Below are 16,935 nucleotides of genomic sequence, written 5' to 3'. Positions count from 1 at the left end.
CCGGCTCAATATTAGGAAGACCTTCCTGACCGTTAGAGTGGTTCCTCAGTGGAACAGTCTTCCTCGGGAGGTGGTGGGCTCTACTTCCTTGGAGGTTTTTAAACAGAGGCTAGATGGCCATCTGACAGCAATGCAGATCCTGTGAATTTAGAGGGAGGTATTTGTGAGTTTCCTGCATTGTGCAGGGGGTTGGACTAGATGACCCTGGAGGTCCCTTCCAACTCTATGATTCTGTGAAATGCTGTGTAACGTTCTCTGGCTTTGCCTGTTTGTACCGTGATTTTTACTTCAATAAACTTTTTTTTTTTAAATTAAAAATATAAACTTTACCGGGTTGTTGTGAAGGTAAAATGGAGCGGGGGGGAGGAGGAACCACATAAGTATATTGAACTGAGAGGAAAGGTAGGAGCATGAGAAGATACAGTGAAATCGAGAAAACAATAATGGCTTTTCATAATTTATGGTTTAATAATTTATGCATTGGAGGGTGCATATGGGATCCCGTCCCTGCTGAGGTCTTTCCCTTCACTAACCTCAAACCTTGCCCTCCTTCCCAATGCTCTACCCCAAATCTCCAGGAATTTCCCAAACTGGAGTTGGCAACCCTATGTTTGGCCTCTCACCTCCGAGTTACCCATCTGCCCTCTGACCAGCGGAGCGTCTCTTTCAAACTTCTCACAACTTCCTTTCGTTTTCCTTCCAGGGCGACGATAGATGAGGTGGAAACAGATGTGGTGGAAATCGAAGCCAAGCTCGACAAGGTAAGAGAGAAATGTGGTGTGTGTGGGAGGGCCTGCAGGGAGGTTCTTTTAACTCTTCAAGTCTCAAGTGCTAGATTTTGGAAATGGTCAATGATATAATATTCTTGGTGGTTGGGGGGCCACAGTAGGAGGGCTTCTGAAGTTCTGACCTGCTGGTGGACATCCTGATGGCACCTGGGGTTTGGCCACCATGTAGGGTTAGAAAGTCCAATTCAAGAAATATCTGGGGACTTTGGGGGGTGGAGCCAGGAGACATTAGGGGTGGAGCCAAGATCAAGGCTGTGACAAGCATAATCGAACTCCAAAGGGAGTTCTGGCCATCACATTTAAAGGGATGGCACACCTTTTCAATTCCTTCCTTCCATAGGAAATAATGAAGGATAGGGGCACCTTCTTTTGGGGCTCATAGAATTGGCCCCCCTGGTCCAAACTTTTTGAAACTTGGGGGGGTATTTTGGGGAGAGGCAATAGATGCTATACTGAAAATTTGGTGCCTCTACCCCAAAACACAGCCCCCCCCCCAGAGCCCCAGATACCCACGGATCAATTCTCCATGATTTTCTATGGGAATAAATCTCCATAGGGAATAACAGAGTTCCCAGCAGACATTTCCCTCCCCCCCCCCCGCTTTCTGAAGTGGGGGGAGGGCCTCCAAACCGGGGGATCCCCTGCCCCCACCTGGGGATTGGCAACCCTACCACCATGTGACACAGTGTGTTGAACTAGATGGACCATTGGCCAGATTCAGCATGGCTTCTCTTATGTCTTGTGTTTGGGGCAGTGATGCTCTATAATCTTGGTGTTTAGGGGGAAACAAGTGGGAGAGCTTCTGGAATTCTAGCTCCTCCGGTGGACCTCCTGGCTACTGTGTGACACAAAGTGTTTGACTGGATGGGCCATTGGCTTGATCCAAATTGGCTTCTCTTATGTTCTTATGATGTGGATTTTTTCTTTTTGCCCTGAGTTCCAAAATGCCACTTCTGGACCCATACAGAAAAACACCCCCCTTTAAAAACACACACACACACACATAAGCATGACAGAGCATGAATTTTGGACTGTCCTCTTGGAAGTCACACGTTCAAATGTTTCCTCAGTTATGAGGGTCACTGAAATTTCTCCTCAGTTATGAAGGTCACGCTTGCCTACCTGACCCCCAGTGTGGTAGGTGTAGGTTTGCTCCACTGTGATCTCTCTTTTTTTTGGGGGGGGGGGAGTCCATTGCTGTGATGTGGTTGGTGTATTTGTAACATTTCAGAAATAAAATAGATTTTTTTGGGAGGATTTGTAAAAACGTATTTGTGTGGTGGTGTCTACAAGAGTATCTGTGTTATAAGTTTGTGCTGGGCTGAGAGATAGATTTGCCAGCCTCCAAGTGTGATAACAACCCCTAGAGTATCACAATAAGAAGCATAAACAAAACAGAAAACTGAAAAATAGCAAAAAATATTATTCAAAAAAACTTATTTATCTAATAACAAACGCTTACAGTATTACAATATTTCTATTACAAAAACATAACTGCAATCCTACAGTTACAATCCTAAAGATAAATGTCCAAAATTGTATCCCAAATTTATTATTTCAGTCCATATACAGACGTCTGGTTCCGACTTTTAAAACTCACAACGATTCACCCGCTCCAATGGGTGGAGTCAAAGTGCTGGTGCTCCAAATGCGGCAATATAAAAAAGTCCATGATTTCAAGATTTTTCTTAAATGCCCAAATGCATGGCTTTCAATACCCACTTCAAGTTGTGAGAAAAAGTTCTCTTTTGAAGTTTGAAAGCCATGCATTTGGGCATTGTCGTTATGTTTTTGTAATAGAAATATTGTAATATTGTGTTTGTTATTAGATAAATAAGTTTTTTGAATAATATTTTTCGTTATTTTTCACAGTTTTCTGTTTTGTTTAAGCCTCCAAGTGTGGCCTGGAGATCTTTTTTTTTTTTTGTATTTGTGTGAGTCTGTGTGCCTGTGTACCTGGAAGTCATGTTGACCTCTCATGAGTGACCCCTACTGGGGGCCGGGAGGATATTCAGAGAGGTGACTGAATAAAGCCTGCCTCTACCTCCCGACTGCTGGTATTCCAAGGAGGTCTCCCATCCAAGTATTTGCCAGAGTCGATCCCGCTCAGCTTCCGAGATCTGATGAGATCGGGCTTGCCTGGGCTATCTGGGTCAGGGCTGGCCCGGAGATCTTGAATTGCAATTGATTTCCAGACTTTCAATACACTCTTTAAAAAGTGGGCAGCCTCTTAAAACTACATATATAAGAGGAGCAAGACTTATGGCTGATTCATCTTTAACGTGCTTGCTTGCAAGCCAGGCTGTGATACTGAGATCGCACCACTACCAAAACATTGGTCATGACCACTGTTAAAATGTTACAGCAGTCTTCATCTCTTCATCTCTCATGGGAATTATTAGGAAGGGAACTGGGAATTATTAGGAAGGGAATTGAAAACAAATCAGCCAGTATCATAATGCCCCCCCATATAAATCAATGGTGCAGTCCCATTTGGAATACTGTGTCCAATTCTGGTCGCCGCACCTCAAAAAGGGTATTATAGCATTGGAAAAAGTGCAGAAAAGGGCAACTAGAAGGATTAAAGGTTTGAAACACTTTCCCTATGAAGAAAGGTTAAAATGCTTGGGGCTCTTTAGCTTGGAGAAACATTGACTGCGGGGTGACGTGATAGATGCTTATGCATGGGATGGAGAAAGTAGAGAAAGAAGTCCTTTTCTCCCTTTCTCACAATACAAGAACTCATGGGCATTCAATGAAATTGCTGAGCAGTCGGGTTAGAACGGATAAAAGGAAGTACTTCTTCACCCAAAGGGTGATTAACATGTGGAATTCACTGCCATAGGAGGTGGCGGCGGCTACAAGCATAGCCAGCTTCAAGAAGGGTTTGGATAAAAATATGGAGCAGAGGTCCATCAGTGGCTATTAGCCATAGCATATTATTGGAACTGTCTGGGGTAGTGATGCTCTGTATTCTTGGTGCTTGGGGGGGGGGGGCAAAGTGGAAGGGCTTCTAGCCCCACTTATGAAACTCCTCTTTTTTGCCACTGTGTGACACAGAGTGTTGGACTGGATGGGCCATTGGCCTGATCCAACATGGCTTCTCTTATGTTCTTATGTGACACAGAGCGTTGGACTGGATGGGCCATTGGCCTGATCCAACATGGCTTCTCTTATGTTCTTATGTGACACAGAGCATTGGACTGGATGGGCCATTGGCCTGCTCCAACATGGCTTCTCTTATGTTCTTATGTGACACAGAGTGTTGGACTGGATGGGCCACTGGCCTGATCCAACATGGCTCCTCTTATGTTCTTATGTGACACAGAGTGTTGGACTGGATGGGCCACTGGCCTGATCCAACATGGCTTCTCTTATGTTCTTATGTGACACAGAGTGTTGGACTGGAGGGGCCATTGGCCTGATCCAAAATGGCTTCTCTTATGTTCTTCTGTGACACAGAGTGTTGGACTGGATGGGCCATTGGCCTGATCCAACATGGCTTCTCTTATGTTCTTCTGTGACACATAGTGTTGGACTGGAGGGGCCATTGGCCTGATCCAACATGGCTCCTCTTATGTTCTTATCAGTTCCCCTCAGAGTTGCCAGGTATCCCCTGGTCCCCAGTGAGATGGCAGTGTGGGGTAGGGTTGCCTGTTCCATGTTAGGAAACTCTTGGAAATTTGGAGATGGAGCCTAGGCAGGACAAGAACATCAGCGGAGTACTATACCAAAGCATCCATTTTGTCCAGGGAAACTGATTTTTGTAGTCTGGAGATAAGCTACACCAGCAGTCCCCAACCTTTTTGACACCAAGGACCAGTTTTGTGGAAAACAGTTTTTCCATGGACCGAGGGGTGATGGTTTCAGGATGATACAGTTGTGCACTTTATTTTGGTGTGGTGGTTAAGTGCGTGGACTCTTATCTGGGAGAACCAGGTTTGATTTCCCAGTCCTCTACTTGCAGCTGCTGAAATGGCCTTGGGTCAGCCAGAGCTCTGGCAGAGTTGTCCTCGAAGGGGCAGCTTCTGAGGAGAGCACTCTCAGCTCCACCCACCTCACAGGATGTATGTTGTGGGGGAACGAAGATAAGGGAGATTGTGAGCCACTCTGAGATTCGAAGTGTGGGGCAGGATATAAATCTAATGTCGTCTTATTGTTATTACTACATTGTGATATATAATGAAATAATTATGCAACTCACGGCCTAGTCGCTAACAGGCCACTGACCGGGACTGGTCCATGGCCCGGGGTTTGGGGACCCCTGGGCTATACAATTCCAGGGAATCTCCAGGCCACACCTGAAGGTTGGCCTCTCTAGTTCCCCTAAAGAAAATAGCCGCTTTGGAGGGTAGACTCGATGACAGCTGAGGTCCCTCCCCTCCCTAAGCCCCGCCCTCCTTAGATTCTGCCTTCAAATCTCCAGGAATTTTCCAACTTCGGGTTGGCAGCCCTATGGACCACCCACTCACCTAGGGTTGCCAAGTCCAATTCAAGAAATATCTGGGGACTTTGAGGGTGGAGCCAGGAGACTTTGGGGGTGGAGCCAGGAGACACTGGGGGCGGAGCCAGGAACAAGGGTGTGACAAGCATAATTGAACTCCAAGAGAGTTCTGGCCATCACATTTAAAGGGACAGCACACCTTTTTAAATGTCTTCCTTCCATAGGAAATAATGAAGGATAGGGTCACCTTCTTTTTTGGGGGGCTCATAGAATTGGACCCCTTGGTCCAATCGTTTTGAAACTTGGGGGGTACTTTGGGAAGAGGCACTAGATACTATATTGAAAATTTGGTGCCTCTACCTCAAAAAACAGCTCCCCCAGAGCCCCCCAAACCTCCAGAACAATTCCCCATTATACCCTATGAGAATCGATCACATAGGAAATAATGAAGACGTTTCCCTCCCCCCCCCACCCCTCTTTCTGGCCAGTCTGAAGCAGCGGATCAGCCTCTCTACTCACCATTTGCTGCCAGCTTCTTCACAGAAACACACACAGACACACCATCCTAAATGGAAGCCTTTCAAGTCAAGCCTCTGGAGGTGCAAAGGCACATGGTCCTTTGCGGGCGGGGCTCCCTCTCTCCCCCCCTCCCCCGCCAGCCAGCTGATTGGGACCAGAAGCAGCCTGGGAAAACTGAAGAAAGGCTGCTGCGATGGGGGCTGGGTGGGAAGGGTGGGACAAGGAAAAGCTGCTGAGGTCGGGGCTGGGTGGGAAGGGCCGCCATTCCCCCCCCCCCCCGCTTTCCAGATTTTTGGCTAGCAGGGGAAGAAGGCTCCAAATCGGGGGTAACCAGGCAAGGCGGGGGATTTGGGAAGCCTACACTCACCCACCCACATTAGGGTTGCAATCCCCAGTTGGGCTGATCAGAACGCCTAGAGTATCGCAATGAAAGACTGAAACTAAGCAAAAACCTGTGAAATAATTAACGAAAAAGCTCAGTACACAACTCCATAATCTTGTTACAAAATTTTAAAGACAAAAACTTATTACCTAAATGGCACTTACTTAAAGATATATAACACAAGAAATGATAATATCAAAAATTCATCCTAATTACAATCCAGTGACAATTAACAATTCTATCAAAATTTCAGTTACTTCATTTATTCAAGTCCTTTTAATGACATCAATTTCCAGCTTCTTAAAAACTCACAATGCTTCGCTCGTTCCAGCAGGCTGGATTAAAGTGCTGGCGGTGCCCCAGATATAGTTCCACAGGAAAAAGTTTCTGTATTTTCAAGATGAGGCTTGTTGTATACCCACTTCAACTTCACATTCGGAAAGTTCGCGTGTGAATATTGGAAGCCTGAAATTTGGCATGACTGAAAGAGCATCTTGAAAATTTTGTAATAAGATGATTGAGTTGTGTACTGAGTTTTTTCATTAATTATTTCACAGTTTTTGCTTAGTTTCAATCCCCAGTTGAGGGCAGGGGATCCCCCAGTTTGGAGGCCCTCCCCCCGCTTTGGAGGGTAGACTCGATGAGAGCATCAGAAAGCGAGGGGGGGGGAATGTCTGCTGGACACTCCATTATTCCTTATGGAGAACTATTCCCATAAGGTATAATGGAGAATTGATCTGTGGGTATCTGGGGCTTGAAGGGGCCTGTTTTCTGAGATAGAGGCACCAAATTTTCAGCATAGTATCTGGCACCTCTCCTCAAAACACCCTCCAAGTTTAAAAAAGATTGTACCAGGGGGTCCAATTCTATGAGCCCCAAAAGAAGGCATCCCTATCCTTCATCATTTCCAATGGAGGGAGAGCATTTAAAAGGTGTGTGGTCCTTTTAAAAGTGACAGCCGGAACTTCCTTTGGAGTTCAGTGATGCTTGTCAAACCCTTGCTTTTGGCTCTATCCCCAATGTCTCCTGGCTCCACCTCCAAAGTCCCCAGATACTTCTTGAATGGGACTGGGCAACTCTAACACACACACACGCACGCACGCACAATTCCTCTCTCTTTCTCTCTCAGCCTAGTCAACTTCACAAGGTTGTCACGAACGTCATTTGTGTGTGTGTGTGTTTGTGCGCAGAGGGACCACATAAGCACACCGAACTCCTGACAGGAAGGGCAGGGAGGAGCACCAGAAAAGGAGTTAAAATAAACAAAACAACACTGACTTTTCATAATTCTCCAGATGTGAGTTCCAGCTTTATTGTGCACAGCCAAAGGCCACGATGCGTGTTTTAAAGACGCCCTCAATGTTGTGTTAATTAAACACTCCACTTATTTCTTGCTTTCTTTTCTTTCATACTTGTGGCGCTATAAATCGTTTTTTAAAATGGGTTTAGGAGTCTAACATTTACGTCTCCGCAGCTGGGCAGAAATGGAAATGGTAGAGCTGCCCAGGGGGAGGAGAGGTGGCTTTGGCCATCAGAGCTGCCTCGCTGGAACATATGGGTCCAGTTAAGAAGGCTTAAAAGAACTGGGGTTGCCAATCACCAGGTGGGGGCAGGGAATCCCCCGGTTTGGAGACCTCCTCCCACTTTAGGGTCATCAGAAAGCGGGGTAGGGGGTGGGGAATGTCTGCTAGGCACTCAAGTATTACCTATGGAGACTTATTCCCATAGAAAATAATGGAGAATTGATCCGCGGGTATCTGGGGCTCAGGGGGGCTGTTTATTGAGGTTGAGGCATCATGTTTTCTGCAGAGCATCCAGTGTCTCACCCCAAAATGCCCTCCAAGTTTCAAAAAGATTGGACCAGGGTGTCCAGTTCTATGAGCCCACAAAGAAGGTGCCCCTATCCTTCATTATTTCCAGTGGAGGGAAGGCATTTAAAAGGTGTGCGGTCCCTTTAAATGTGATGGCCAGAACTCCCTTTGGAGTTCAATTATGCTTGTCACAACCTTGCTCCTGGCTCCACCTCCAAAGTCTCCTAGCTCCACCCCCAAAGTCCCCAGAGATTTCTTGAATTGGACTTGGCAACCCTAAAAAGAGCCCTGGTAGCAGGAAAGGGAAAAGGGTTTTCTCAGTCCGAGATCCCGCAGAGCTGCTACCGGCCAGAGTAAGAGATACGCAGATTAATCAGCATTTTGGTTCGGAGTTCAGTGCTGCTGCTAGTTCTCTGCCGTCGCGTAACAGGCTGCTCTTGACAGCAAATTCCAGGCCTGCGATGGCTTTCCTTTTCTGCTTGCTGTCGAGGCTGGAAGGCTGGATTTGGCTTTCAGCGGCTGCAGGACCCACCGGCAGCTCTTTCCAGGCCGTACGGGTGCCAAAGATCACATCCCCAGCTGCGCGTTCGTGCATACCTTTTAACGCTCCCTGAGGCTGAACTTAGTCTTCCAGGAGGACCAAGGGAGAGCCCTGCAGGATCAGATCAGCGAGCCGTACGAGGGCATCGTCTGACTTCTGACAGTGCCCTGGAAAGCCCACAAGCTCAAGTTGTCAACCTCCAGGTGGGGCCTTGGACTGCCAATCCCCAGGATCCCCCGGTTTGGAGGCCCTCCCCCCGCTTTAGGGTCATTAGAAAGTGGGGGGAGGAGGGAAATGTCTGCTGTGCACGCTATTATTCCTTATGGAGAACCATTCCATAGGGTATAATGGAGAATTGATCCACAGGTAACTGGGGCTCTGGGCAGCTGTGTTTTGAGGTAGAGGCACCATATTTTCAGCATAGCATCTGGTGGCTTTCCTCAAACTTCTCCCCAAGTTTCGAAAAGATTGGGCCAGGGGGTCCAATTCTATGAGCCCCCAAAGAAGGTGCCCCTAGCTTTCATTCTTCCAAATGGAGGGAAGGCATTTAAAAGGAGCGTGGTCCCTTGAAATGTGATGGCCAGAACTCCCTGTGGAATTCAATTGTGCTTGCCACACCCTTCCTCCTGGCTCCACCCCCAAAGTCTCCAGATAGTCGGATTTGGCAACCCTTAGTGGGGCCTGGAGATTTTCCGGAATTACAACTCATCTCCAGGGGACCCAGATCAGTTTCCTGGGAGAAAAGGGCTGCTTTGGAGGGTGGACTCTGGCGTAGTACCTCACTGAGGTCTCTCCCCTTGCCAAAGCCAATCCTTTGTGGGCTCCACACCCGAGTCTCCAGGAATTTCCCAACCCAGATCTGGTAACCCTGCCCCTCCGTCCATTTGACCCTTGTGTTGCTGCTTCAGTTGGTAGAAGTGGATATTGCCTACGATCTACTATGATTGGGGTTGCCAATCCCCAATTGAAGACAGGGGATCCCCCGGTTTGGAGGCCCTCCCCCCACTTCAGAATCATCAGAAAGCTGGAGGGGGGGGAGGGAAATGTCTGCTGGGCACTCCATTATTCCCTGTGGAGACCGATTCTCATAGGGCATAATGGAGAATTGATCTGTGCATATCTGGGGCTCAGGGGGGGGGGGCTGTTTTATTGAGGCACCAAATTTACAGCATAGCATCCTGTGCCTCTCCTCAAAGCACCCACCAAGTTTCAAAAAGATTGGACCAGGGGGTCCAATGCTATGAGCCCCCAAAGAAGGTGCCCCTATCCTTCATTATTTCCAGTGGAGGGAAGGCATTTAAAAGGAGCACAGTCCCTTAAAATGTGAGGCCAGAACTCTCTTTGGAGTTCGTTTATGCTGGTCACCACCTTGCTCCTGGCTCCACCCCCAAAGTCCCCAGATAATTCTTGAATAGGACCAGGCAACCCTAACTACAATTTTGATAATAATTTTGAAAATGGGGGCTTTGTGTTTTAACACAGGCCACCCCCATTCCCTTTCTGCAAGCGAATCCCCTCTGCTTGTTCATGTACAAGGAGAGCGGTGAATTTTTGTGTGTGAGGGAGAAACTGCCACGTCGCAGAAGGCGCTTCCTTTCCCCTTCCAGAGGCTCGCTCCAAACCTCACTGGTGTCCATCTGGGTGCCAGATGTGACCGGGAGCTGCATCTGGAATTGGACGCGCAACAGCACACATCGGCTTGCCAGCATCCCCGCTCACCCTGCCAGATGACGGGAGCGAGGAGAGCACAGGAGGCAGAAAGCTGCGTTCAGAGGCCTAGTCTGTTCCCGGCTTTGCCTCAGGGCTGTGCAAGCTTGGATGCTGGCAAGAGAAAGAAGCGCTTTTCTCCCTTTCTCACAATACAAGAACTCGTGGGCATTCAATGAAATGGCTGAGCAGCTGGGTTAGAGCGGATAAAAGGAAGTCCTTCTTCACCCAAAGGGTGATTAACACATGGAATTCACTGCCACAGGAGGTGGCGGCAGCTAAAAGCATAGACAGCTTCAAGAGGGGATTGGATAAGCATATGGAGTAGAGGTCCATCAGTAGCTATTAGCCACAGCGTATTGTTGGAACTCTGTCTGGGGAAGTGATGCTCTGTGTTCTTGTGCTTTGGGGGGGGGGCACAGTGTAAGGGCTTCTAGCCCCACTGGTGGACCTCTTGATGGCCCTTGGTTTTTGTTTTTTTGTTTTTTTGGCCGCTGTGTGACGAGTGTTGGACTGAATGGGCCATTGGCCTGATCCAACATGGCTTCTCTTATGTTCTTATGTAAATCCCCTTTCAGTCTTTGGGGCATAAGGTTGCTAACTTCCAGGGAAGGCCTGGAGATCTTCTGGAATTGCAGCAGATTTCCGAGCGACAAAGTTCAGTTCTAGGGTTGCCAAGTCCAATTCAAGAAATATCTTTGGACTTGGGGGTGGAGCCAGGAGACATTTGAGGGTGGAGCCAGAAGCAAGGTTGTGACAAGCATAATTGAACTCCAAAGGGAGTTCTGGCCATCACATTTAAAGGGACCGCACACCTTTTAAATGCCTTCCCTCCTTTTGCAAATAATGAAGGATAGGGGCACCTTCTTTGGAGGCTCATAGAATTGGACCCCCTGGTCCAATCCTTTTGAAATTTGGAGGGCGTTTTGAGGAGAGGCACTGGATGCTATACTGGAAATTTGGTGCCTCTACTTCAACCCCCTCCCCCGAGCCCCAGATACCCGTGGATCAATTCTTTGTTATACCCTATGGGAATTCCATAGGGAATAATGGAGTGCCGAGCAGACATTTCCCTTCCCCCAACTTTCTGATGACCCTGAAGAAGGGGGAGGGCCTCCAAACTGGGGGATCCCCTGCCCCCACCTGACACAGAGCACTGGACTGGATGGGGCATTGGCCTGATCCAACATGACTTCTTCTATATTCTTATGTCTGAGGCAGTGATGCTCGGTATTCTCTGTGCTTGGAAGGCAACTGTGGGAAGGCTTCTGGTGTTCTGGCCCTGCCGGTGGACCTCCAGATGTCACCTGAGTTTGGGCCACTGTGGGACACAGAGTGTTGGACTGGATGGGCCTGATCCAACATGGCTGGCTTCTCTTATGTTCTTATGGCACCTCGAGTAGGCGGGCTAAAGAACGGCAGGAACTGAACTGCCTTGATTTGGGCTGTGTGCAGGCTATCAACATTCCCAATTCTGATTCCTCTCCTCTCTTCTTCCTCAGCTGGTGAAGCTATGCAGCAATATGATAGACGCCGGCAAGGCCTACATCGTCACCAACAAGCACTTTGTCGGCGGAGTCCGGGACCTTTCCCAGCAATGCAAGAAAGACGAAATGATCTCGGTAAGCCTGGGCGGGGCTCAGGGTGCTGGAATGACAAGTTCTCTTGAACACGTGCAGAGTTTATTTCATTGACTTCGTTTATAGCCCGCTTTTCTCTCAAGGGGGACTCAAAGCAACTTCCCTTGTTCTCTGCTCCTCCAGTTTCTCCTCACAGCAACCCTGTGAGGTAGGTTAGGTCGAGACAGAGGGCGTGACCGGCCCAAGGTCAGCCCATAAACTTCCCTGACAGAGCAGGCTTTCAAACCTGGCCCTAGTACGACATGCTTGGAATGTCACAGCTGTTCTTGTCTTTCACTCAGCTCTGAGTTGGGGAAGGGTTTAGCATTGGAAGGGAAGTGAAATTGGGAATCTGCCCTGGATATAAAAATAAGTAGTCGTAGTATTGATGGGGGGGGGGGGGTGGGCAAACTGTGGCTTGAGAGCCGCATGTGGCTCTTTCATACATGTTGTGTGGCTTTCGAAGCCCCTACTGCCCCATTGGCTGGCTTGGAGAAGGCATTTGTCTCTTTAAAACACTCTGCCAAGCCAGCTGGCAGTTTGGAGAATGCATTTAAAGTTGCTTTCTTTACATCTCCACCTCCTGCCCCTCATCTATTTTCCTTCCTTCCTTCCTTCCTTCCTTCCTTCCTTCCTTCCTTCCTTGTATGAAATTGTTATTTGCAAGAAAAAAAGAGGGAAAAGGGAAATAGAAAAGTAATACTACATCTGTCAAGAAAAATAGAATACATTCTGCAGGTCGCTGTAGAATTCAAATAAAAGAAAACTTCATCGTACTGTTCCACGTTTAGCCTCTCAACATAGTCGTATATAGAATTATATTGTAAGTGCCCATTTAGGTTATCCATTTAGCTTGTATTTCAACCATATAAATTGAAGAATATTAACCATAGTTCACACCACAGCAGTTTAAGTGTCTAGCCTTACATATAACTTCTCCCAGTATTCTCTTGCTTCTTCCTTGGATTTCCCGGCAAACAATAGCGAGAAATAGTCCACCTCTGCTGCTTCCAGTATTTTCCCGATCAGTTCCTGTTTCATGGGTAGATCTTGGAGCTTCCATTTCTGAGCAAACAAAATCCTAGCTGCAGTATTAATATGTGCCATTAAATGTCTTGCCTCTTTCGTATAATCACTAGGATACATATTCAGCAAAAACAGTTCTGGTTTAAGAGGAATCTGCATCTTCAACATTTTCTGCAGTAGTTCGTGTAACATCTTCCAATAGTCTTTCGCCTTCTCACAAGTCCACCACATACGATAAAACCATCCCACCTGTTTTGTACATTTCCAGCATTTGTTAGTCATATTAGAATATATTTTAGAAAGCTTTTGAGGGGTTGCGTTGCCATCTGTAAAACATCTTAGACACATTTTCCTTAAAAAATACTGATTTGGTTAATTTAATATTGGATTTCCAAAGGATTTCCCAATTCATCTCGCGTAATACTACACCCTATATTCTTAGCCTATTGTACAATACAGTCCTCCCTCCCCGCCGCCCTCCCTTGTGGCTCTCAAACCTCTGACGTCCATGTCTCGAGGCTCTCAAACATCTGATGTTTATTTTACGTGGCTCTTACGTTAAGCAAGTTTGGCCACCCCTGGGATGGATCAAAGATTTTGAGGTGGTGAAGTGATGATCAAAGGGCGCAGAAAATGCTTGAAACCTCCTCATTAAAAATTTTTAATGGTATCAGGCTGATAGCTTTGTTAAACTCTGACCTGGCTGTCCCAGGCTAGCCTGATTTCGGTGGATCTCAGAAGCTGAGCAGGATCAGCCCTCGTTAGTACTGGGATGGGAAACAACCAGGGGTGGAATTCTACCAGGAGCTCCTTTGCATATTAGGCCACACACCCCGAGGTAGCCAATCCTCCAAGAGCTTGGAATTCTAGCAGGGGCTCCTTTGCATATCAGGCCACACCCCCTGAGGTAGCCAATCCTCCAAGAGCTTACAAGGCTCTTTTTTGGTAAGCTCTTGGAGGATTGGCTACATCAGGGAGTGTGTGGCCTAATATGCAAAGGGAATCCTGCGAGAATCCCACCCCTGGAAACAACCAAGGAAGGGCGCTATGGAGAGGCAGGCAATGGCAAACCACCTCTGAATGTCACCCTCGAGGGCCCAGGCGAACCCGATCTCATCAGCCTCGGAAGCTAAGCAGGGTCAGCCCCAGTTAGTATTTGGTTGGGAGACCACCAAGGGAGTTCAGGGTCGGTACGCAGAGGTAGGCAATAGCGAACCGCCTCTGAATCACTCTTGCCTCGAAAACCCCTAAGTTGGGGTCGCCCTAAGTTGCATCCCCCAATACCAACTAAATTAATATATACCCCTACCGTTTTGTTAGCGGCCCTGTGGCGCAGAGTGGTGAAGCTGCAGTACTGCAGTCCAAGCTCTCTGCTCACAACCTGAGTTCGAACACGCCGGAAGCTGGGTTCAGGTAGCTGGCTCAAGGTTCACTCATCCTTCCGAGGCCGGTCAAAGGAGTCCCCAGCTTGCTGGAGGGAAAGTGTAGATGACTGGGGAAGGCAATGGCAAGCCAACCCGTAAAAAGTCTACGTCGTGATGCGAAGTCACCCCAGAATTGGAAATGACTGGTGCTTGCACAGGGGGGACTACCTTTACCTTTTTTTACAATTCCGTTATCCAGACGAAAGGTATACGTAAAGGCACTGAACCGGTCGTACAAATGCAAACGATCCTGCCCGCTGCATCAAAATGGCGTGCACGTTTCCCCCACAAATCCCTCCTTTTCTTGCCATTGCGGCTGTTGTTTCTTTTTTTAAAAAAAAACCAGCCCGGATCTGGTAACTCTTGCTAAGCGCAGAGCGAGGATCCCTGGCTAGCTAAAAATATCCGAGGAGCCGGATGCCTCGAGGAATCATGTCGTTTCTGAAAAGCCAGAAAGCAGAGACGATGCGTCTGAAGTAGGTCAGCGAGCATCCGTTTATTTGGGAAGGGAGGATAAACTCTCGAAGCGGGAGGGGAGGCGGGAGGAAGAAGCGGCAGCATTGGGACGATGAGTTTGAGGAGGGGGAGTGGTGGATTTCAGAGCAGCGCATCGAAAGAGGTCCCTGTACGCTGAGGCACCGAAGCGTCATGCTTTCTTTGGAACGGGCTGTAATCCCCTCTGTTCACGGAAGGCGCATGCAAAAGGGGCTTAGCATCTTTTCATATTAACCCCTCGCATCTTCATAGCTCTTTCAAGTGTCCCGGGCGTGCACATCAGTGCAGTCGCTTTACGCCAACCCTGTAATGTAGACCTACAACGCAGGTGTCCAAGCTGCGGCTTGGGAACCACGTGTGGCTCTTTTACACATATTGTGTGCCTCTCAAAGCCTCCAATGCCTCATCTTGGGGTTCTCTTTTTAAATCACTTCTCCAAGCCAGCCGGAGACTTGGAAATGCATTTAAAGTTCCACCTCACTCTCCCTCCCCCATCTGCTTCCGCCCTCCCTCCCTCAAACATCTGACATTTATTCTATGTGCCCAGTTTGGTGTAGAGTGTTGGACTGGATGGGCCATTGGCCTGATCTAACATGGCTTCTCTTATGTTCTTATGTTCTAGAGGCTAAGTGTGTGGTCTCTTATCTGGGAGAACCAGATTTGATTCCCCACTCCTCCACTTGCAGCTGCTGGAATGGCCTTGGGTTGGCCATAGCTATCGCAGAGGTTGTCCTTGAAAGGGCAGCTTCTGGGAGAGCTCTCTCAGCCCCACCTACCTCAAAGGGTGTCTGTTGTGGGGGAAGAAGATAAAAGAGATTGTAAGCCACTCTGAGACTCTGATTCAGAGAGAAGAGTGAGGTATAAGTCTAAGGTTTCCTTCCTTCCTTCATAAGAACATGAGAAGCCATGTTGGATCAGGCCAATGGCCCATCCAGTCCAACATTCTGTATCACACAGTGGCCAACACACACACACACACACACACACTGTGGCTAATAGCCACTGATGGACCTCTGCTCCATATTTTTATCCAATCCCCTCTTGAAGCTGGCTATGCTTGTAACCGCCACCACCTCCTGTGGCAGTGAATTCCACATGTTAATTACCGTTTGGGTGACGAAGTACTTCCTTTTATCCGTTTTAACCTGACTGCTCAGCAATTTCATTGACTGCCCACGAGTTCTTCTGTTGTAAGAAAGGGAGAAAAGGACTTCTTTCTCCATCCCATGCATAATCTTGTCACCCCGCAGTCAACGTTTCTCCAAGCTAAAGAGCCCCAAGCGTTTTAACCTTTCTTCATAGGGAAAGTGTTCCAAACCTTTAATCATTCTAGTTGCCCTTTTCTGGACTTTTTCCAATGCTATAATATCCTTTTTGAGGTGCGGTGACCAGAATTGCACACAGTACTCCAAATGAGACCGCACCATCGATTTATACAGGGGCATTATTATACTGGCTGATTTGTTTTTAATTCCCTTTCTAATAATTCCCAGCACGGCGTTGGCCTTTTTTATTGCAATTGCACACTGTCTTGACATTTCAGTGAGTTATCTACCACGACCCCAAGATCTCTCTCTTGGTCAGTCTCTGCCAGTTCACAACCCATCAACTTGTATTTGTAGCTGGGATTCTTGGCCCCAATGTGCATTACTTTGCTCTTGGCCACATTGAACCGCATCTGCCATGTTGACGCCCACTCACCCAGCCTCAACAGATCCCTTTGGAGTGCCTTACAATCCTCTCTGGTTCTCACCACCCTGAACAATTTAGTGTCATCTGCAAACTTGGCCACTTTACTATTTACTCCTAACTCCAAATCATTAATGAACAAGTTAAAGAGCATGGGACCCAGTACCGAGCCCTGCGGCACCCCACTGCTTACCGTCCTCCACTGCGAAGACTGCCCATTTATACTCACTCTCTGCTTCCTATTAATTAGCCAGTTTTTGATCCATAAGAGGACCTGTCCTTTTACTCTATGACTCTTGAGCTTACTAAGGAGCCTTTGATGAGGAACTTTATCAAAAGCTTTCTGGAAGTCAAGGTAAACAACATCTATCGGGTCTCCTTTGTCCACATGTTTGTTCACCCCCTCAAAGAACTGTAACAGGTTAGTGAGGCAAGATCTTCCCTTGCAGAACCCATGCTGAGTCTTCCTCAATAACCCGTGTTCATCAAT

General features: G+C 47.7%; 1 protein-coding gene across 3 annotated transcripts in view; it reads left to right on the top strand.

Annotated features, from left to right (window-relative positions):
- The window catches only part of ACAP3 (ArfGAP with coiled-coil, ankyrin repeat and PH domains 3), a 241,085-nt gene that overhangs the window by 92,415 nt on the left and 131,735 nt on the right, over positions 1-16,935 (top strand). For all 3 annotated transcript variants that reach the window (XM_060259262.1, XM_060259261.1, XM_060259263.1), the window contains exons 2-3: positions 704-761; positions 11,695-11,814. In XM_060259262.1, coding sequence (XP_060115245.1) covers positions 704-761; positions 11,695-11,814 — 178 coding nt within the window. The remainder of the gene's footprint in view (positions 1-703; positions 762-11,694; positions 11,815-16,935) is intronic.

Source organism: Heteronotia binoei, chromosome 18 (genome assembly GCF_032191835.1).
Source record: "Heteronotia binoei isolate CCM8104 ecotype False Entrance Well chromosome 18, APGP_CSIRO_Hbin_v1, whole genome shotgun sequence".
Classification (NCBI taxonomy): domain Eukaryota; kingdom Metazoa; phylum Chordata; class Lepidosauria; order Squamata; family Gekkonidae; genus Heteronotia; species Heteronotia binoei.
Note: the sequence above shows the minus strand (reverse complement) of the source record. Positions and strands in the feature narration are given on the sequence as shown.